Source organism: Anabrus simplex, chromosome 3 (genome assembly GCF_040414725.1).
Source record: "Anabrus simplex isolate iqAnaSimp1 chromosome 3, ASM4041472v1, whole genome shotgun sequence".
Classification (NCBI taxonomy): Eukaryota; Metazoa; Arthropoda; class Insecta; order Orthoptera; family Tettigoniidae; genus Anabrus; species Anabrus simplex.
In genome coordinates, this window is record NC_090267.1 from 436815981 (window position 1) to 436833267 (window position 17287).

General features: G+C 38.8%; 1 protein-coding gene across 1 annotated transcript in view; it reads right to left on the bottom strand.

Moving 5' to 3' along the window:
* HERC2 (E3 ubiquitin-protein ligase HERC2) overlaps positions 1–17287 on the bottom strand; it is a 509505-nt gene that overhangs the window by 7325 nt on the left and 484893 nt on the right. The window contains exon 76 of the mRNA XM_068226746.1: positions 16236–16399. Within this exon, the coding sequence (XP_068082847.1) occupies positions 16236–16399 (164 nt within the window). The remainder of the gene's footprint in view (positions 1–16235; positions 16400–17287) is intronic.

Below are 17287 nucleotides of genomic sequence, written 5' to 3' on the forward strand. Positions count from 1 at the left end.
AAACTGTTAGGAAAGAGCAAAATGAAGATAGGATTATGTTGGCTACAATAAGTTCTATATATTTCATACCATATTAAAATTAATCAATGCAAAAGTGCATAACACACTAAGTTGACAAACAAAAAAAAAAAAATCCTATGCCTGTATAGAGTCCATAGCTGCCCTTGCATAAGGGTCACTGTGAAGATGCAGCCTCATAATTCATTTTTTCAAACAATATTTCAATAATAATTTGAATTAATGTGTCTATTACTTATTAATTTTTTTCTTTCAAGATTTTCCTAAAGAGGCAGCTATCACCGAATGCAAACATTTATTTCTTTTGCAATTTGCTGTACTGTACAAATGGCCATTTGCAATTTGGAGAGAGTTCCTCAGAATATTAGTGCATGGGATTTATTTCTCTTCTAGATGTTTAAAAATATGGTTCGCAGTGCCACTTCTTTTCAGCATCAACCTCCTCTACTAGTGTATTTTCTCCTTAACACCTTGAGTGTCACGTGAGACCAACGTTGACTCACAGAGCTTAATGCCATTCGGGCCGCGTGAGTCCGCTGTGGACTCACGCGCACTCTCAAAGTCTCAGGCCCCGTGGTGCCATACTGTCATCACATTTGAGATGTAAACGTATGTTAAATGAAAATAGGTGGCCAGTACGTCATGAATCTATTCTTGGCCTATCCATTTGCGACTCCGATGTGGCACCACGTAGCCTGTACGTCACTGTAATATATCACCCACAATAAATAAATTATGACATTATTTATTGTTTTCTGATCGTGTCATGTGTACAAATAACAAAATATTGTACTGTATAGTGTACTCATTGTTCATTATCTCATACCAGGGTCTAGGCCTATAGACAAATTGAAAACATAGGACAAAAAAAATACATGAACTTTCTAGAAAAAATATTTGTGACATTGTCTCATTCGCAATCACATCACAAAATTGGTACACTTTTTGCATATGACTTCAAAGTACAACAAATGAGACTTTCTGAAGAAATATGATTCAAACTGTGTTTTACAATCACAATCACACTACAAATCTGTGTACTTTGAAGAAACAGTCCAAACAGAAGAAATTTTCACAGGTTGGTCATTTGAATTTAGACTGTAGAGTCTTCCTCATGGCATATGTCCTTCTTGATTTCTGATGGATCTCTTCATAACATTTATTGCATCTCTGTCTTCCCTGTCGGCCTACATCCTCCAGTCGGTGGGGTAATACCTGTTTCTTTGGTGCTTGTGGGGGAATGTGAAAATTTTTGATACCGGTACCTGTTAACTGTTCAACAATGTCCTCTTTGAACTGGGTAACAGATATACTCTCATTCCCAAGTTGATTGGAAATATAGATGGCATTTACTATACTTGTGCCGATCAATATCTCTATAGCTATTTTTTGTACCATTTTACTCCGTCTCGGGGGAGTACTATAGCTCTTTTTATGATCTGATAAATCAATGTACGGTTTGTATTTGTTATACTCTATAACACTCCGTGGTTTTTGCTCTTCACCATCCCTCCTCTGAATAGTGACCAACTCACCAGTGTGTTTAGTTTTCAAAATTAAGACGTCTCTTTTATCGTGCCATTTCTGAACAACCACATCAGTGTTACTTTCCCGGGCTCTTGTCTTTCCTCTTGCTAACTTCCTTTTAGTAACATCGGTTGGATTATACTTCCGATTAGATTTCAGTGTTCGAAAGATAAGAGTTTTATTCTTTAGTAATTCATGAGCTAATGAGACAGACGTATACCAGTGTGTCAGGAAGGTGAGAACTGTGCTAGGATACGTGGTGACACATTGGTCTCACGCGGCCTATACAGCTGGAAGGTAGTGTCAGTGGCCGCGTGAGACCAATGTGTCACCACAATTTCAACACAATTTTATGACTACAATTTTGGCCCAAGGTGACTAAAAGGTACATTTCTATCATAAGGTGCACCATTTTATACTCTATAGTAAAAAAAAGAAAGAATGGCCTGGATGGAATTTTTTTTTACTGCATACGTGGCACTTAAGGTGTTAACCTCACAGCTGGATCCATAATGAAGCTAATGTTATTTTTTATAACTTGCTTTACATCGCACCGACACACATAAGTCTTATGGCGACGATGGGATAGAAAAGGATTAGGTGTGGGAATGAAGTGGCCATGGCCTTAACTGAGGGATAGCCAAGGCATTTGCCGGGTGTGAAAATGGGAAACCATCTTCAGGGCTGCTGACAGTGGGGTTCAAACCCACTATCTCCCAAATGCAAGCTCACAGCTGCACGACCCCAACTGCATGGCCAACTTGCTTTTTTTCTGTCAATTGCCATGATGTCCGCATACTTTGTCTGTCAAACAATACACCTTCAATGGCAACTTTCCCAGAGGTTAGCAGCTTAAATTGAATCTTATTTAATTGACGGAGGAAAGCAACTTCACTACAATATTATGATATGCACGTTTCCTTGTTGAAATTCTTGTTAAGTCCTTTTCCCATGTCCTGGTGGCGTTACAAGTGTAAAATGGATTGTACAGAGGAACTTCCCGATGAAGGGAAGTATTTCACAAATCACATGTTTTTATGGTGGTTGCTAGTGTGTTGGGAGTACACAACATTGCCATTAACCACTAAAAGAAAAGTAGACTGATCTCATCTACAACTCAAGCATGTTGAGAGCCTAGATGACTGAGAGCGTTCTGTAGAAATTTTTACCGTATTTCTCTGAATCCACGACAATGTTTTATTTTCAGAATTTCATGTGAAAAATCAAGAGTCCTCTTGCATTCACGACCTAACAGTAATGAACACCAATGGCAGTTACCACGCAGTTTCCCTTCACCCTCCATGCACGCACAAAACTCTTTGATCTACAGCGTCCGCTTCTTCATTATACATCGCTAGCCATGGCAAATGGTTGTACAGTTCCTCTGTGTAATGTCATTGGTTCTTGGAAAATAGTGAAGTGAGAATAAGATTCTACTTTTCTCTACAAAAAGTTTCTCAAATCTGCAGAATGGCATCAAAACATGCGAGCCTTCAAATTCTTGAAAAGGCCATGGCTAATCAGTGGCAAAGTTATAACGTGTCTGCAGTACCTGACACTTAGTAAAAGTAACCGTTTTATAGACAGCAGGAATATTTTCGGGATGGATCGTCGTATTGTAGAGACAAGTAGAACAGGTATTGCCATCAAATTTTCAATCGGTTCTCGTGATATTATGATGCCAATTTTAAGTTAATGGTTATCAAACATGTGGAAATGAAAAATAATTGTGCAGCTGCAAGAAAATACGGCATAACTAAAGCCAATGTTCGGCTTCAGCATGATGCCTAAGATACGGTAACTTAAAAAATGCGTCCTGCACGAAAAACACATTCAGAGGCCCACAACAAGGATACTTTAAATGTCAAACATGAAATTGTGAGGTATGTGCATGAAAAACGCAAGGTTGGAATGGCCATACCAAGAGATGCAATACAAATGCGGGCTCGTGAATGGGAATTCCTTGAACTTTCAAACGCAGTATCAGATATCTCTAATGAAAATCATTAGGGAAAGTAGGTAGGATTTACATGATACTTGTGTACCTTTATTTTCTCAAATTAAGCTTGAAATTTGTTATAAATAAAATTATGATTTCACATACCACTTTTTAAGCTTGATTTAATTTTCTTTGAAGGAAAAAGTACGGGTTGTCTTGCATTCAGGGTTGTCTTGGATTTGGAGAAATACGATACTAGCTACAGCAGTCAAAATGGACACATGATGAGCGCTCAATGAGGCTGAAAGGGGTATGATTATCGGTGCCTACGTATTTGGTCATTCCATCTGTGAGATTTCTGGCAAATTTCAGATACCATGTTCAACAGTGTTTGGGTCATCAGTCCATAGACTGATCTGATGCAGCTCTACAAACCACCCTATCCCATGCTAATCTTATTTAAAACTAGCTGATGTACCCGTGCTTCCTATGGAATTCTACATTGTATACAGAATTGTAGGTTAGGTAGTGTACGCGTTGTGAGCAAAACTGTATTAAATTGCATAGCTCTTAACTTTACCCCAGAAATGCGACGGGGAAGTCACCAAACGTCTTTTCTCATATGAAGATTGGGTTAGGGAATTTTCATTGTAATGGTAGGCCCGCTTCCCTACCATCAGTCACAATCAGGTTGGAAAGTTTTCATTGCAATGGCAGACACTCACTCACACCCTGCCTTCTTACATCCTCAGAAAGACTGTCTTAGTCATTTTCCCAACTGAAATGAACATAGGTCATTACAATGACGTCAGTAGGAATAGTGCGATTAAAAGCAATCCTTTTTTATGAAATACTCAATCAAATGAAAAACACTTTTAGTGAACAGTACTACGCTGCTGATCTACCAGTTCAAAGTTCCAGAGTTGGAATGACCAAGCCGTAGACAGCCGTGATCCGTGAAGACTATTCATTTTTTTTTGGCGGGGAGGAGGGCGGGAGCCCTTTTACTAATCTACTTCCTAGCAGTACCCGATGAGTCGGAAAATCTCAATTCACTACACTGGAGGCGAAAAAAATCTGTCTGACTTGGAGGCAAATGTTTCCTCCAAACCAGACGAGGAACCACCGCTTCACGCCAATTTGGAATAAAATGAATGTAAAATTTAATAAAAGTGAAGAGGATGAATCTTTTCTTCAGAAACTGCTCTTTTCAGGGTTGAATTTTGAGTTATTTAGTGAATTGATGTGCTATAATTTGGAATAGGCCTAAATACTACTACTACTACTACTACTACTACTACTACTACTACTACTACTACTACTACTACGTGAGCTTCTGCCTTAAGGGTGCACACTGCTCATTCAAAACAGCGCGTCACAGTAAGGATCGAATAGCTGGAATACTATGATGAACCAGTGTGTTACGAACCAGCAACATCAGAAAATGTATGAACCAGAGGAATGGTATGTTAAAGAAGAAACTTTTCTAACTCCCCAGCTATTTCCCGCCAATATTCAGTCAGGCTGTTATACTTGGTACGCAGCAGTAATCCCATCTATCACAGTTGAGTGGCAGCATAAGAGACAAAGAACATGACTACAAACAATGGTCAATTTAAAGTTATTGTTGATCAATGTTATGGGCTTTCGATATTGTAGGCCTTCACATTTAGTTTTCTTCCGACTTTGAAATAGCACTCTCATCATACTCGGTACGGTAGAACTGAATAAAACATAAATGATCGGAAATTGTATTCTCTATAACTTTCGTTACGTAGTACTCTCCGATAGGACCAATAACACAGGTACTTAAAAATTAAATTTTAGGCGCTTTCCCCTAAACTACAATTTCATCCAGGGTGAATAAAATTGTTTATAGCTTAGACTGTAGTTTCTTATTCCCCGACTCTATATACCGATTTTCATTAAATTCTGCCAACCAATTTTCTCGTGGCTCGGCGCTGATATGGACTTAACAACAAAAAATACAAATTCATGAATATCTGTGTTATCATAGCCGGTATGGTAAAAATGTATAGCACATAAATGATCCGAAATTTAATTCTATATAACTTTATTTCTGTAGTACTTATCGATAGGACCACTAATAATATAAATATTTGAAAATTAAAATTAAATTTTAGGCCTTCCCCTAAACTACCATTTCCCTCAGCGTGAATAAAATGATTTATAGCCTAGATTGTAGTGGCTCATCCCCTGACTTTACGTACTGATTTTCATTAAATTATCTTCAGCCGTTTTCTCGTGATGCGTGTACGTACATACAGACAGACAGAAGAAGACAGACTGACAGACAGACAGAAATTACAAAAAAGTAAAAAGTGCATTTCCTTGTTACTGTGGACATGACCGATACAGAAATGCAATTCTTTTCCAATTCTGAGCAATGTACAGACAAAACTCTTATTTTATTATTATTATTATTGTGCTTTTACGGCTGCATTGGACCACTGTAGTGAATTTCTGTCTGGTCTTCTATGATGTTTTATTTTTATTTTTTCTTTTCTGATCTTCCAGTATTTCTTCATTCTATCTGATCTTCATTGTCGTTCTTCTTCTGAAAATACCCTTTTAGTTGTTTCTCTTTTACCACATTTTGGTAGGAATCTAACTTTACTATTCATCAATTTATTTACTTTGTTTGATTTATTCTTTAAATCCTCCAGTGTTATGTCTAATTCTTTCATATCTTCTTTTATTTCTTTTATCCAGACAGGTTGTTGCTTTTGTCTTCAAAGCTTTTCCAAAATTCTGTGCATTAACCTGTCTTGAGGTGTTCTCAACAGATGACCAAAGAATGATATTCTCTTCTTTCTCATTAAATCCGTTACAGGTTCTATTTCCTATTATACTGCTGGATTTGGAATGATGCGCCATTCTCCTTCTTTTGGTACTTCTTATTAATGCATGTTCTTACTATTTTAAAAATTTTGTCTATGTTATTCTTTTGCTTTAGTTTAAATAATGTTTCACTTCCATAAGTTATTTCAGGTTGGACTACAGTCTTACAATGTTTCAATTTTGTATTTATTGACAAACATTTCTTGTTGTATGTATTTCTGGTTACTTTTTGGACTCTGGTCTTTATTCGTTTTCTCTGTCCAAGAAATTTGTTCATTTAAATTGTATGTTATAATTTCTCCAAAGTATTTAAACTGTTTTACAATTTCTATTTCTTTCCCACACAACAGAACACTGCTTATTAAAAGGGGATCTATTGCCATTATTTTAGTTTTTTCAAATGAAATTGTTGATCCTATTTTTCCAGCAATATATAGTTTTTAATTTTTTTTTTACTACCTGGCCGACTTAGCTCTGCATGCAGAAAGAACGTTAACCTAACCTCGACCTTCTACCTCCCCTCATCCCCACCCATCTGCCACACTTCCTGTGCCAGAAAGGCAGCTACTGTTATCCTACCTGACTGGCAACTTGCAAATGATTTACAGTTATCTGTTCACCACAGAGCTGTAAGTTGCTCTACTCGCATGCTTGTGGCTGTTCAATGTTGTCTCTCTTCATTTATACCAATGGTACATCTTCTGAGAAAGCTATCCTTGGTGAACGGTGACGAATTATTAGGAATGTAATGAAGCATTATGATGCAGAGAACAACTCAAGGCATTTAACAGCACCAATTGCAAATGATAGGAGGGCTGCAATTGGTACTGGTGTTTCTCAGCCAGTCATATCACGAATGAAAGCATAATAGAAGCTACTGCCTGCAAATGATCAACTCAGTGGCGTATACCGAGGGCTACCAAGGCTATCGGTGAAGCTCCATTTACAAAACTTCAAAGTAATGAGAAAATACGTCCCACGTATTTATGAGAGCAAGGCATCGGAGAAAGATATTGCAGCCCTGACGGCGTCCCTCACCCCTCGACCCACCTCACGCGGCTTGCTGATGTAGTATGCTTGACAGGTGCGGGTACTGGGGGGGGGGATAGGTATGCTAGGCTTCAGTCTATCAAATCGCCACTGCTAACTAACAGCCATGCGTTCCTCATCGTTTGTACTTCTTCACCTTATACTCATCGATAACAGAGTGTTGACATTTCACCCCGTTACTTATACATCCTTGTACGAACACACTACAGGGCTGCTGTTATAAGAGTAATATACCGTAGTTTCCTTTTTATAGGTATATCTGCAAAAATGAAATGCAATCTTTCAGGTGTAGTGTTCTCTTTTGTTGGTTGGAATCAAACCCGTGATCACGGGTTGGACACCACAACTGACCTCCCGAGGAAGCTAATAAACCAGTGAATGATATGTACCACCTCTGGTAATGCTGTAAAATTCAAAATTTGGATTTGATAATAATAATAATAATAATAATAATAATAATAATAATAATAATAATAATAATAATAATAATAATAATAATAATATACAAGCATTATCATTATAGACTGATATGCCTTTCAGTGTTCCGTCTGCAAGCCTCTGAGAATTTACTAAACGTCGCCACAATCCTCGATTTGCAACTAGTGTTGTGGCCTCATTTAGTTCTATACCTCTTGTCTTTAAATCGTTAGAAACTGAGTCTAACCATCGTCGTCTTGGTCTACCTCTACTTCTCTTACCCTCCATAATAGAGTCCATTATTCTCCTAGGTAACCTATCCTCCTCCATTCACCTCACATGACCCCACCACCGAAGCCGGTTTATACGTACAGCTTCATCCATCGAGTTCATCGCTAAATTAGCTTTTATCTCCTCACTCTGAGTACCACCCTGCCATTGTTCCCACGTGTTTGTACCAGCAATCATTCTTGCTACTTTCATGTCTGTTACTTCTAACTTATGTATAATATATCCTGAGTCCACCCAGCTTTTGCTCTCGTAAAGCAAAGTTGGTCTGAAAACAAACCGATGCAAAGATAGTTTCATCTGGGAGCTGACTTCCTTCTTACAGAATACTGTTGATCGCAACAGCGAGTTCACTGCATTAGCTTTACGACACCTTGATTCAATCTCACTTACTATATTACCATCCTGGGAGAACACACAACCTAAATACTTGAAATTATCGACCTGTTCTAGCTTTGTATCACCAATCTGACATTCAATTCTGTTGAATTTCCTACCTACTGACATCAATTTAGTCTTCGAGAGGCCAATTTTCATACGATACTTAGTGCACCTATTTTCAAGTTCCAAGATATTAGACTGCAGGCTTTCGGCACAATTTGCCATTAAGAAGAAGTCGTCAGCATAGGCCAGACTGGTTACTACCATTTCCACCTAACTGAATCCCTCCCTGCCATTTTATACCTTTCAGCAGATGATCCATGTGAACTACGAACAGCAAAGGCGAAAGATTACAGCCTTGTCTAACCCCTGTAAGTACACTGAACCTAGAACTCATTCTACCATCAATTCTCACTGAAACCCAATTGTCAACATAAATGCCTTTGATTGATTTTAATAATCTATCTTTAATTCCATAGTCCCCCAGTATGCGAACAACTTTTCCCTTGGTACCCTGTCATATGCTTTCTCTAGATCTACGAAACAAACAGAATCGCCTATTCCTCTCGTAGCATTTTTCAATTACCTGGCACATACTGAAAATCTGATCCTGACAGCCTCTCTGTGGACTGAAACCACACTGGTTTTCATCCAACTTCCTCTCAACAACTGACTGCACCCTCCTTTCCAAGATGCCAGTGAATACTTTGCATGGGATAGTAATCAATGAGATACCTCGATAGTTGTTGCAGTCCTTCCTATTCCCTTGCTTATAGATAGGTGCAATTACTGCTTTTGTCCAATCTGAAGGTACCTTACCAACACTCCATGCTAATTTTACTACTCTATGAAGCCATTTCATCCCTGCCTTCCCACTATACTTCACCATTTCAGGTCTAATTTCATCTATTCCTGCTGCTTTATGACAATGGAGTTTATTTACCATCCTTTCCACTTCCTCAAGGGTAATTTCACCAACATCATTTTCCTCCTCCCCCTGAGCTTGGCTGTTCGTAACACCACCAGGATGATTTCCTTTTACATTGAGAAGATGTTCAAAATATTCCCTCCACCTCTCCAGTGATTCCCTGGGATCTATTATGAGTACACCTGAATTACTCAAAACACTGTTCATTTCCTTTTTGCCTCCCTTCCTAAGATTCTTTATTACTGTCCAGAAAGGTTTCCCTGCTGCTTGACCTAGCCTTTCCAGGTTGTTACCAAAATCTTCCCATGACTTATTTTTGGATTCAATAACTATTTGTTTCGCTCTGTTTCTTTCATCTATGTACAAATCCCTGTCTGCCTTGGCCCTTGTTTGGAGCCATTTCTGATAAGCCTTCTTTTTATGTTTAAAAGCTGCTCTCACTTCATCATTCCACCATGATGTTCGCCTTTTCCCATCTTTACACACAGTTGTTCTTAGGCATTCCCTTGCTGTTTCTACTACAGCATCCCTGTATGCCATCCATTCACTTTCTATATCTTGAACCTGCTTACTGTCTACTGTTCGAAACTTCTCACAAATCATATCCATGTACTTCTGTCTAATTTCCTCGTCCTGGAGATTTTCTACCCTTATTTGTTTGCAGATAGATTTAACTTTCTCTACCCTAGGTCTAGAAACACTTAGTTCACTACAGATCAGATAGTGGTCTGTATCATCGAAAAATCTGCGAAAAATTTGTACATTCCTAACAGATGTCCTGAATTCAAAGTCGGTTCTTGATATAGTCTATTATGGACCTGGTACCCCTAGCCTCCCATGTGTAGCAGTGAATAGCCTTATGCTTGAAGAATGTATTCATAACTGCTAAACCCATACTAGCACACCTTTCACCCTTTCATATCCTTCAGTTCTATTCCCAACTCTCGCATTGAAATCGCCCATTAGCACTATTCTATCCTTGCTGTTGACCCTGACCACGATGTCACTCAATGCTTCATAAAACTTGTCAACTTCATCCTCATCTGCATCCTCACATGGTGTATACACGGAGACAATTCTAGTCCTAATTCCTCCAACTGACAAATCTACCCACATCATTCGCTCATTTACATGCCTAACACAAACTATGTTGCGTGAAATGGTATTCCTGATAAAGAGCCCTACACCAGACTCTGCCCTTCCCTTTCTAACACCCGTCAAGTACATTTTATAACCTCCTATCTCTTCCTCATTATCTCCCCTTACCTGAATATCACTTACTCCTAGCACATCCAGATGCATCTTTGCTGACTCAGCCAGTTCTACGTTCTTTCTTCCATAAGCCCCATTAATACTGATAGCTCCCCATCAAATTCCATTTCGTTCGCCAAGTTGTTTCCAAGGAGTCCCTCGCCTGTCAAATGGGAGTGGGACTCCGTTACTCCCATAGGCTTGCTTAAAATGTTCTGAGCTCGGTGAATTCATGAAGCAGGATGCTACCCTACTTGCACATAGTCCAAGTGAGGATCTCTCCTCTAACGGGTTATGGACCACTGGTGAATTGTATAGTCCTAGCCGCCTGAGCACAAGGAGGGCCATGACTCAGAATATGTCCAAGATGCCCACTCCCATTCCATAATCAACTGGTATCCCGACTCTCAGGACCACTTACTAGGCCACTCAACCATTGCCCATGCTTCACGAGCTAGGACGTGACTACAGTAACCCACACCATGAACCAATGATGATGACGACGACGACGACGATGATAATGGTGCATGGCATCTGTATAGGTTTGGTGGTGACCTAATGAGGATGAAATGAATGGCGAAGACGTCATAAACACCCAGTCTCCACCGCAGGGAAATTAACAGCATGAGGGGGTTGATTCTGAGAACTGAACCGGAGCCATCATACCAAAGGCAAGCATTCTATCCATTTAGCCACAAAGCCGGATGTTTATTTGCTAAACCTTAGAGTGCCATCTCCACTGATCAGGTGTTCAGTATTGACAGTAGCAGAAGCTAGGACAGTAGCTTCTGAAACAGCCTTGACAACGCAGCAGGCTACTCCGTTGGCTATTGGCAGCAGCTCAAAATTCTTAAAAGGCTTGACATTCACTAAAACAACCATCGAAAAGGGGTAACCTAAGTCTAGTGGTAGCCCACGTCTTGGACTCGGCATATGTCACTGGATCAACTCCAAGCAAGAAAAAAAAAATTATCTTTTAAAATAATGCTAGACAACTTTGACTCCTTTGGTACTAAGAAACATAATTCATTTCAGAAAGATCCATTCAACAGCCAAGAATGAGTTTTAATTTTTTTTTTTTTTTTGCTTTATGTCGCACCGACACAGATAGGTCTTATGGTGATGATGGGACAGGAAAGGCCTAGGATTGAGAAGAAAGCGGCCATGACCTTAATTATGGTACAGCCCCAGCATTTGCCTGGTGTGAAAATGGGGACTTAAATTTTACAGGAAATAAATAAATGTTGAGAAAATTAGAAGTTAATGGGATTCTAATTCAAGGAATACAACATGAATAGATCTGTTAATGGTGCAGAATGATATCATTGCTTGGTGTTCTAGATACAGTAGAACCTTGATAATTCGAAATCGGTTAATTCAAAGTCCCACCTAATTCAAAGAAGCTCTCGTTCCCGGAAACATAAGGTACGGTTTTGCATATTGTTTAAATTGTTTAATTCGAAATATGGATAATTCGTAATTCGAAGAATAATGTCGGTCTCATTACTGAAATTCAGACTTTTAATTCAAACTGCCTTTATATTAAAAAAATAGTTTTCTTCTCAGAGTAATTTAAATTCAAAATTCTGGAACGTGCTGGGGTAAATTTCATTATTTTCACTCACTTTGGTGCGCTTCATATTTGCTAAGTTCGAGTAAAATCATAATTCTTTTGTATTCGGCGTTTTAAGGAACACCATAATATCACTTAGCAAGCAGTGTGTGGAGAAGCAGAATCCACAAACACCGGCGATGCCGACAGTTGGTGGAAAAGCGTGGTTCATATAATCAATTCGTACGCATCGAATATTGTCAATGCCGATGAAACTGCATTTTTTTAATGCCGAGCCCAAATGGAATTGCGGTTTTATAGGAGGGAAGTGCCAGCCGGGAAATCGTACAAGGCGGGTCATTGCACTGTGTTGCAATGCACACGGAAGCGAGAAACTTATTCCCGTCGTCATAGGGAAGTTCGATAAGCCACAATGTTTTAAGGGCGTCAGGCACTTTCCGATCAATTACAGGACATCTAAAATGCATTCAGTACAGTAATCCAATGAATACAGGACTTGTACAAGGGAGCCAGCATAATTTGTCTTCGTCTTTGAATCGTGCGTTTTTTCCTTTCGATGCGTGAGGTTATGTTTGCCAGTGATTTATTCAAGTGCATTATTTGAATAATATAAATGCATCTTGTTGGATACATTTCGGGAAGAGATTTTTCCAAAGCATTTGAAAGGTTTAAACTGGGAATCAAGGTGACTGGGTGCATTAATGCGTCTTAGAATACTTTGTGACGTGGCAAGGGTTTGCATTTCTGAATTACGAGATAAGTACCATGGCGGGAAATCGTACAAGGATAGGTGAGTCACTGTACTGTGTTTGAGTGCAAACGGAAGTGAGAGACTTTCTCCTCTCGTCATAGGGAAGTTCAATAAACCATGATTTTTTAAGGGCATCTGGTACTCTCCGTGCAAGTACAGGACATCTAAAATGCATTCAGTTCAGTAATCCAATGAATAAAGGACTTGGTCAGGGGAGCCAGCTTAGATTTCTCCTCGTCTTTGAATCATGCTTTTGTTTTCTTTCGTTGCGTGAGGTTATGTTTGTCAGTGAGTTATCGAAGTGAATACCGTATTGTGAATTTGAATACTGTAAATGCACCTTGTTGAATACATTTTGGAAAATGTTTTTTTCCTAGGCATCTCAAAGGTTTAAACTATGAATCAAGGTTAATTGCATGCAGTACAGATCTTAGAATATTTTTTGATGCAGCAAGGGTTGGCATTTATGAATTAAGAGTTTGCGATTAATTCGAAATCATGTAATTCAAAGTCAGATCCTTGCATCCAAACGACTTTGAATTAACGAGGTTTTACTGTACTTACGAATCCTGAAATGTAACAAGGAATCAGGAAATCCCAAACCAGTTATGTATGAAACATACAGTAAATTCATCCTCATACTGTGAATAACTGCCAGCAAAAAGATGATGAATTTGGAGTACAGAAAAATGATAGCTCTGGTCCAAGAGTAATAATTGTCATGCTGGTGGTAGACATTAGTTCATACCCATTGCCTTGCTAATGCCCGAGGAAAACATGAAATGCAGTGATTATCATAATGAGATGAATTTTAAAAATGTTAAAAGGTGGACAGACAGGAGACTTTTATTGAATTTTGGCACAAAATAGGCTGATGGTTATGGATAACACTCCATATCACAGTGTCCTAACAAATAAGCCACCAACAAAGGCTTCAAAGAAACTTGATATTCCTGATTGGGTGGAAAGAAACAGTGTGTGGACAAAAATCTCAACAAAAGTGAACCATTAGAATTATTTAAAATCCATCGACCTCAGCCAATATGCCAATTACCTTTAAGTTGGAACAACATAGATAGTTCTTATGGTGACAATGGGATAGAAAAGGGCTAGGAGTAGGAAGGAAGTGTCTGTAGCCTTAAGGTACAGCCTGGTGTAAAAATGAGAAACTACGGAAACCATCAGGGGGTTCGAACCCACTATCTCCCGAATGCAAGCTGAGAGCTACATGACCCAAACCACACAGCCACTTGCTTGGTTAACAAATATAAATAATAGATGAACTGTTCAAGAAATATGGGCACCAAATTGTTAGATTTATTATACAACAGTGACCTAAAACCTGTAAAACTTGTATGGAATATTGTGAAGGGTAGAGGCCAAAAAACATCAACCAGTGGATGGAAGAAATTGAGAGCTTTACAACGGACACTATGGAATCTGGGAGCATGGAAGTGTGGCAAAATGTGTGTGATCATGTGATAAAATTATAGTAAAAGCTGTAGTTTCCCATTGCTGGGTAGCAGTATCAACATAGCTAAGCCATGATATGTATTGTTAAAAGATCGTATCAGTCAGTTATCCAGACTACTGCCCTTGCAACTTCCCAAAGACTGCTACCCCTGTTTCGATGAACCATTTGTTAGTCTGGTCTCGTGACAGATATACATCTTATATGGTTGCACCTACGGCTCAGCTACCTGCTTCACTGGGACGCACAAGCCTCCCCACCATGGCAAGGTTACATGGTTCAAAGAGGGGGCAGTGAGTCACATAGTATTGAAATGGAAACACTAGGGAGTGATAAAATCGCCACATTGATCAAGGAAGCCAAAACAATTAATAGATAAGGACTGTTGATGCATTTGATGTGAGGTGAAGTCAAATTGGCAGGCTTTGTTAAAAATTGTGGCACTGAGCTCGATAGCTGCAGTTGCTTAAGTGCGGCCCTCTCCCGTCCCATTGTCGCCATAAGACCTATCTGTGTCGGTGGGACATAAAGCAACTTATAAAAAAAAAAAATTAAAATGTAGCTACAGACTTTCGAATGGCATTTGGAAGTGATGCCAGGACCTATATCATTCGTCACAAGGTGTCCGCACTTGGATTTCATGGATGAGCTGCAATACATAAACCAAGGATTTAGAAATTGATTGCTTGCAGCCGATTACGGCGATGTAAAACACATCACCTGTGGACTCTAGAACAATCGAAGAGCATCGTGTGGAGTGATGAACCACAATACATGTTGTGGCAGTCCAATAGTTGTGTATGGACATGGTGAATGACTGACAGGTGAGCGTACAGGAGTGGAATGCTCCCACTACGAAATTTGGCAGAGGAGGCATTTTGGTGTGGGCCTGTTTTACATTGTTTACTCAAGGTCCACTGGTTTTAGTTCCTCAAACCATGAATGTCAAAGCTTACCAGACAATATTGGATAGTTCTATTCTACCCACTCTGAGCCAACAATTTGGAACTGGCCCTTTTTGATTTTCAACATGACAATGCCTGTTTTTAAAACTAAGAACAAGTGGTCTGTTGAAAGGAGAGTGAATGATATCAAATGGCCAGCCCAAAACACTGATTCAAATGCAAATGAACATCTCTGGGACATGTTAAGTCCTGGTTGACAGCCAGATCAGACCACCCCCAAACAGCTACAAAACTGTACACCATCTTGCAGGAGGAATAAATGAAAATACCTGCAGACATGTACTGAAACTTAAAAGAAGGTCTTCCTAAAAGAGTAGAGGCTGTAAAGGGTGGACCAACGTCATACTGACATCAGAGCAGTTCTAGTTAAGCAAGTACCTACAGGTGTCCGGTCATTAATGGCAAAGTAGTGTATATATAGAGGAATTTCTAAGGCAAGGAATTAACCAGATGTACCTTAAATATGTGACCTGGCCAAAAATCAAACCCAAGGTCCTCAGTACTGAAGGCTGCAATGCTGATCATTCAGTCAAGGAGCTGGATATTGCTCAACATTACTATTACGATGCAATGGTTGTCAGTGTTGACGAATTTCATTCATTTTACAACATAAGCTATTAAAATAACTGACAAAAAAAACCTGTAAATTAAATCAACAGCTAAAGATAACAAGATTTTCAATGTTAGGGTTGACATATTTATATTGCTTTACAGCACTAAGAGGAGAAAAAACACAGTTTTCTATGATCTGAGTGATCGAAGAGATAATGTGACTTTGTATTGTATCCTACAGACTTTAAATACTACTACTAACCTTTGTACGTTGCCACTGACTTTAACAAATTTAATGGAATATCTGGTGAGCCACACACCATGGTCTCCAGTTCATAGCCACTGAAGAGAGACAATAAGGGCACGGGTATCACTTTAGCCATACCTTCTCGAACAGCCGCTACCTGTTCATCAAATTCATGAAGCCTGGAGGGAAAGAAAAGAAAAAAAAAAAAAAACCAAGAAATTATTATTAATGAATTAAAAAATCAGTATAAAAACTTCATATTCCTTCCTGTAAGCATTGCCCAATTAATGGGGTAAATGATTTCATTGATTAATAACAGGTTTACAAGGATGATGTATGGGTATCTATAATATTTCTTTAACTTTTATTGCAAAGAGATGTTGAAGTGCTGGATTTGAAAGAGGTTCTTTAGTGTGTCAAAACATATATATTGAAACACTTAAATGCCAACCCACTATTTTGTGACTCCATCTTACAACCAGAGCACAAAAAGTAATTCCTTTCTGTAAATGTTCGAGGACTGTGGTTAGGTAAATGCAACATAAGAAAAATATATAAACACGGTCTGCCAAAAAAAAAATGTATACCTACAATATTTAACAGATGATATCTGTGTATTGTTGTCGAAGTTGAACTGAATTAACATAACATGAAGTATGGTGTCTTCTCAACAAATGATAAAGTACTCACATGACTACAATCATGTAATGTCTGATTGGGAAAGAAGATGACCAGAGCACAGTTATTATTTGAGGAATGAAAATGCATTTGAAAGTGGAATATGAAGCATGAAAATTTCACTGAAGTTGAATGTCGGTGGAGGTGCAAGTTTCAAACAGAACTTCCAACACACCTGACAATTACACAGCTGCATGTCAAGTTTGATACACATAATACCATTTGTGATGTGCATAAGGAAAACTCCTGAAGACGACTTACACCTACAAGACCTTCTTCTTTGGCTATGGGTATGGAAAGGTTTACAACATTGTCATGGAAGTCGGCAACAAAATCTGCACATGGGACGTGGTACAGGAAACTTATAATGCACTATAGTTAATTTTAGT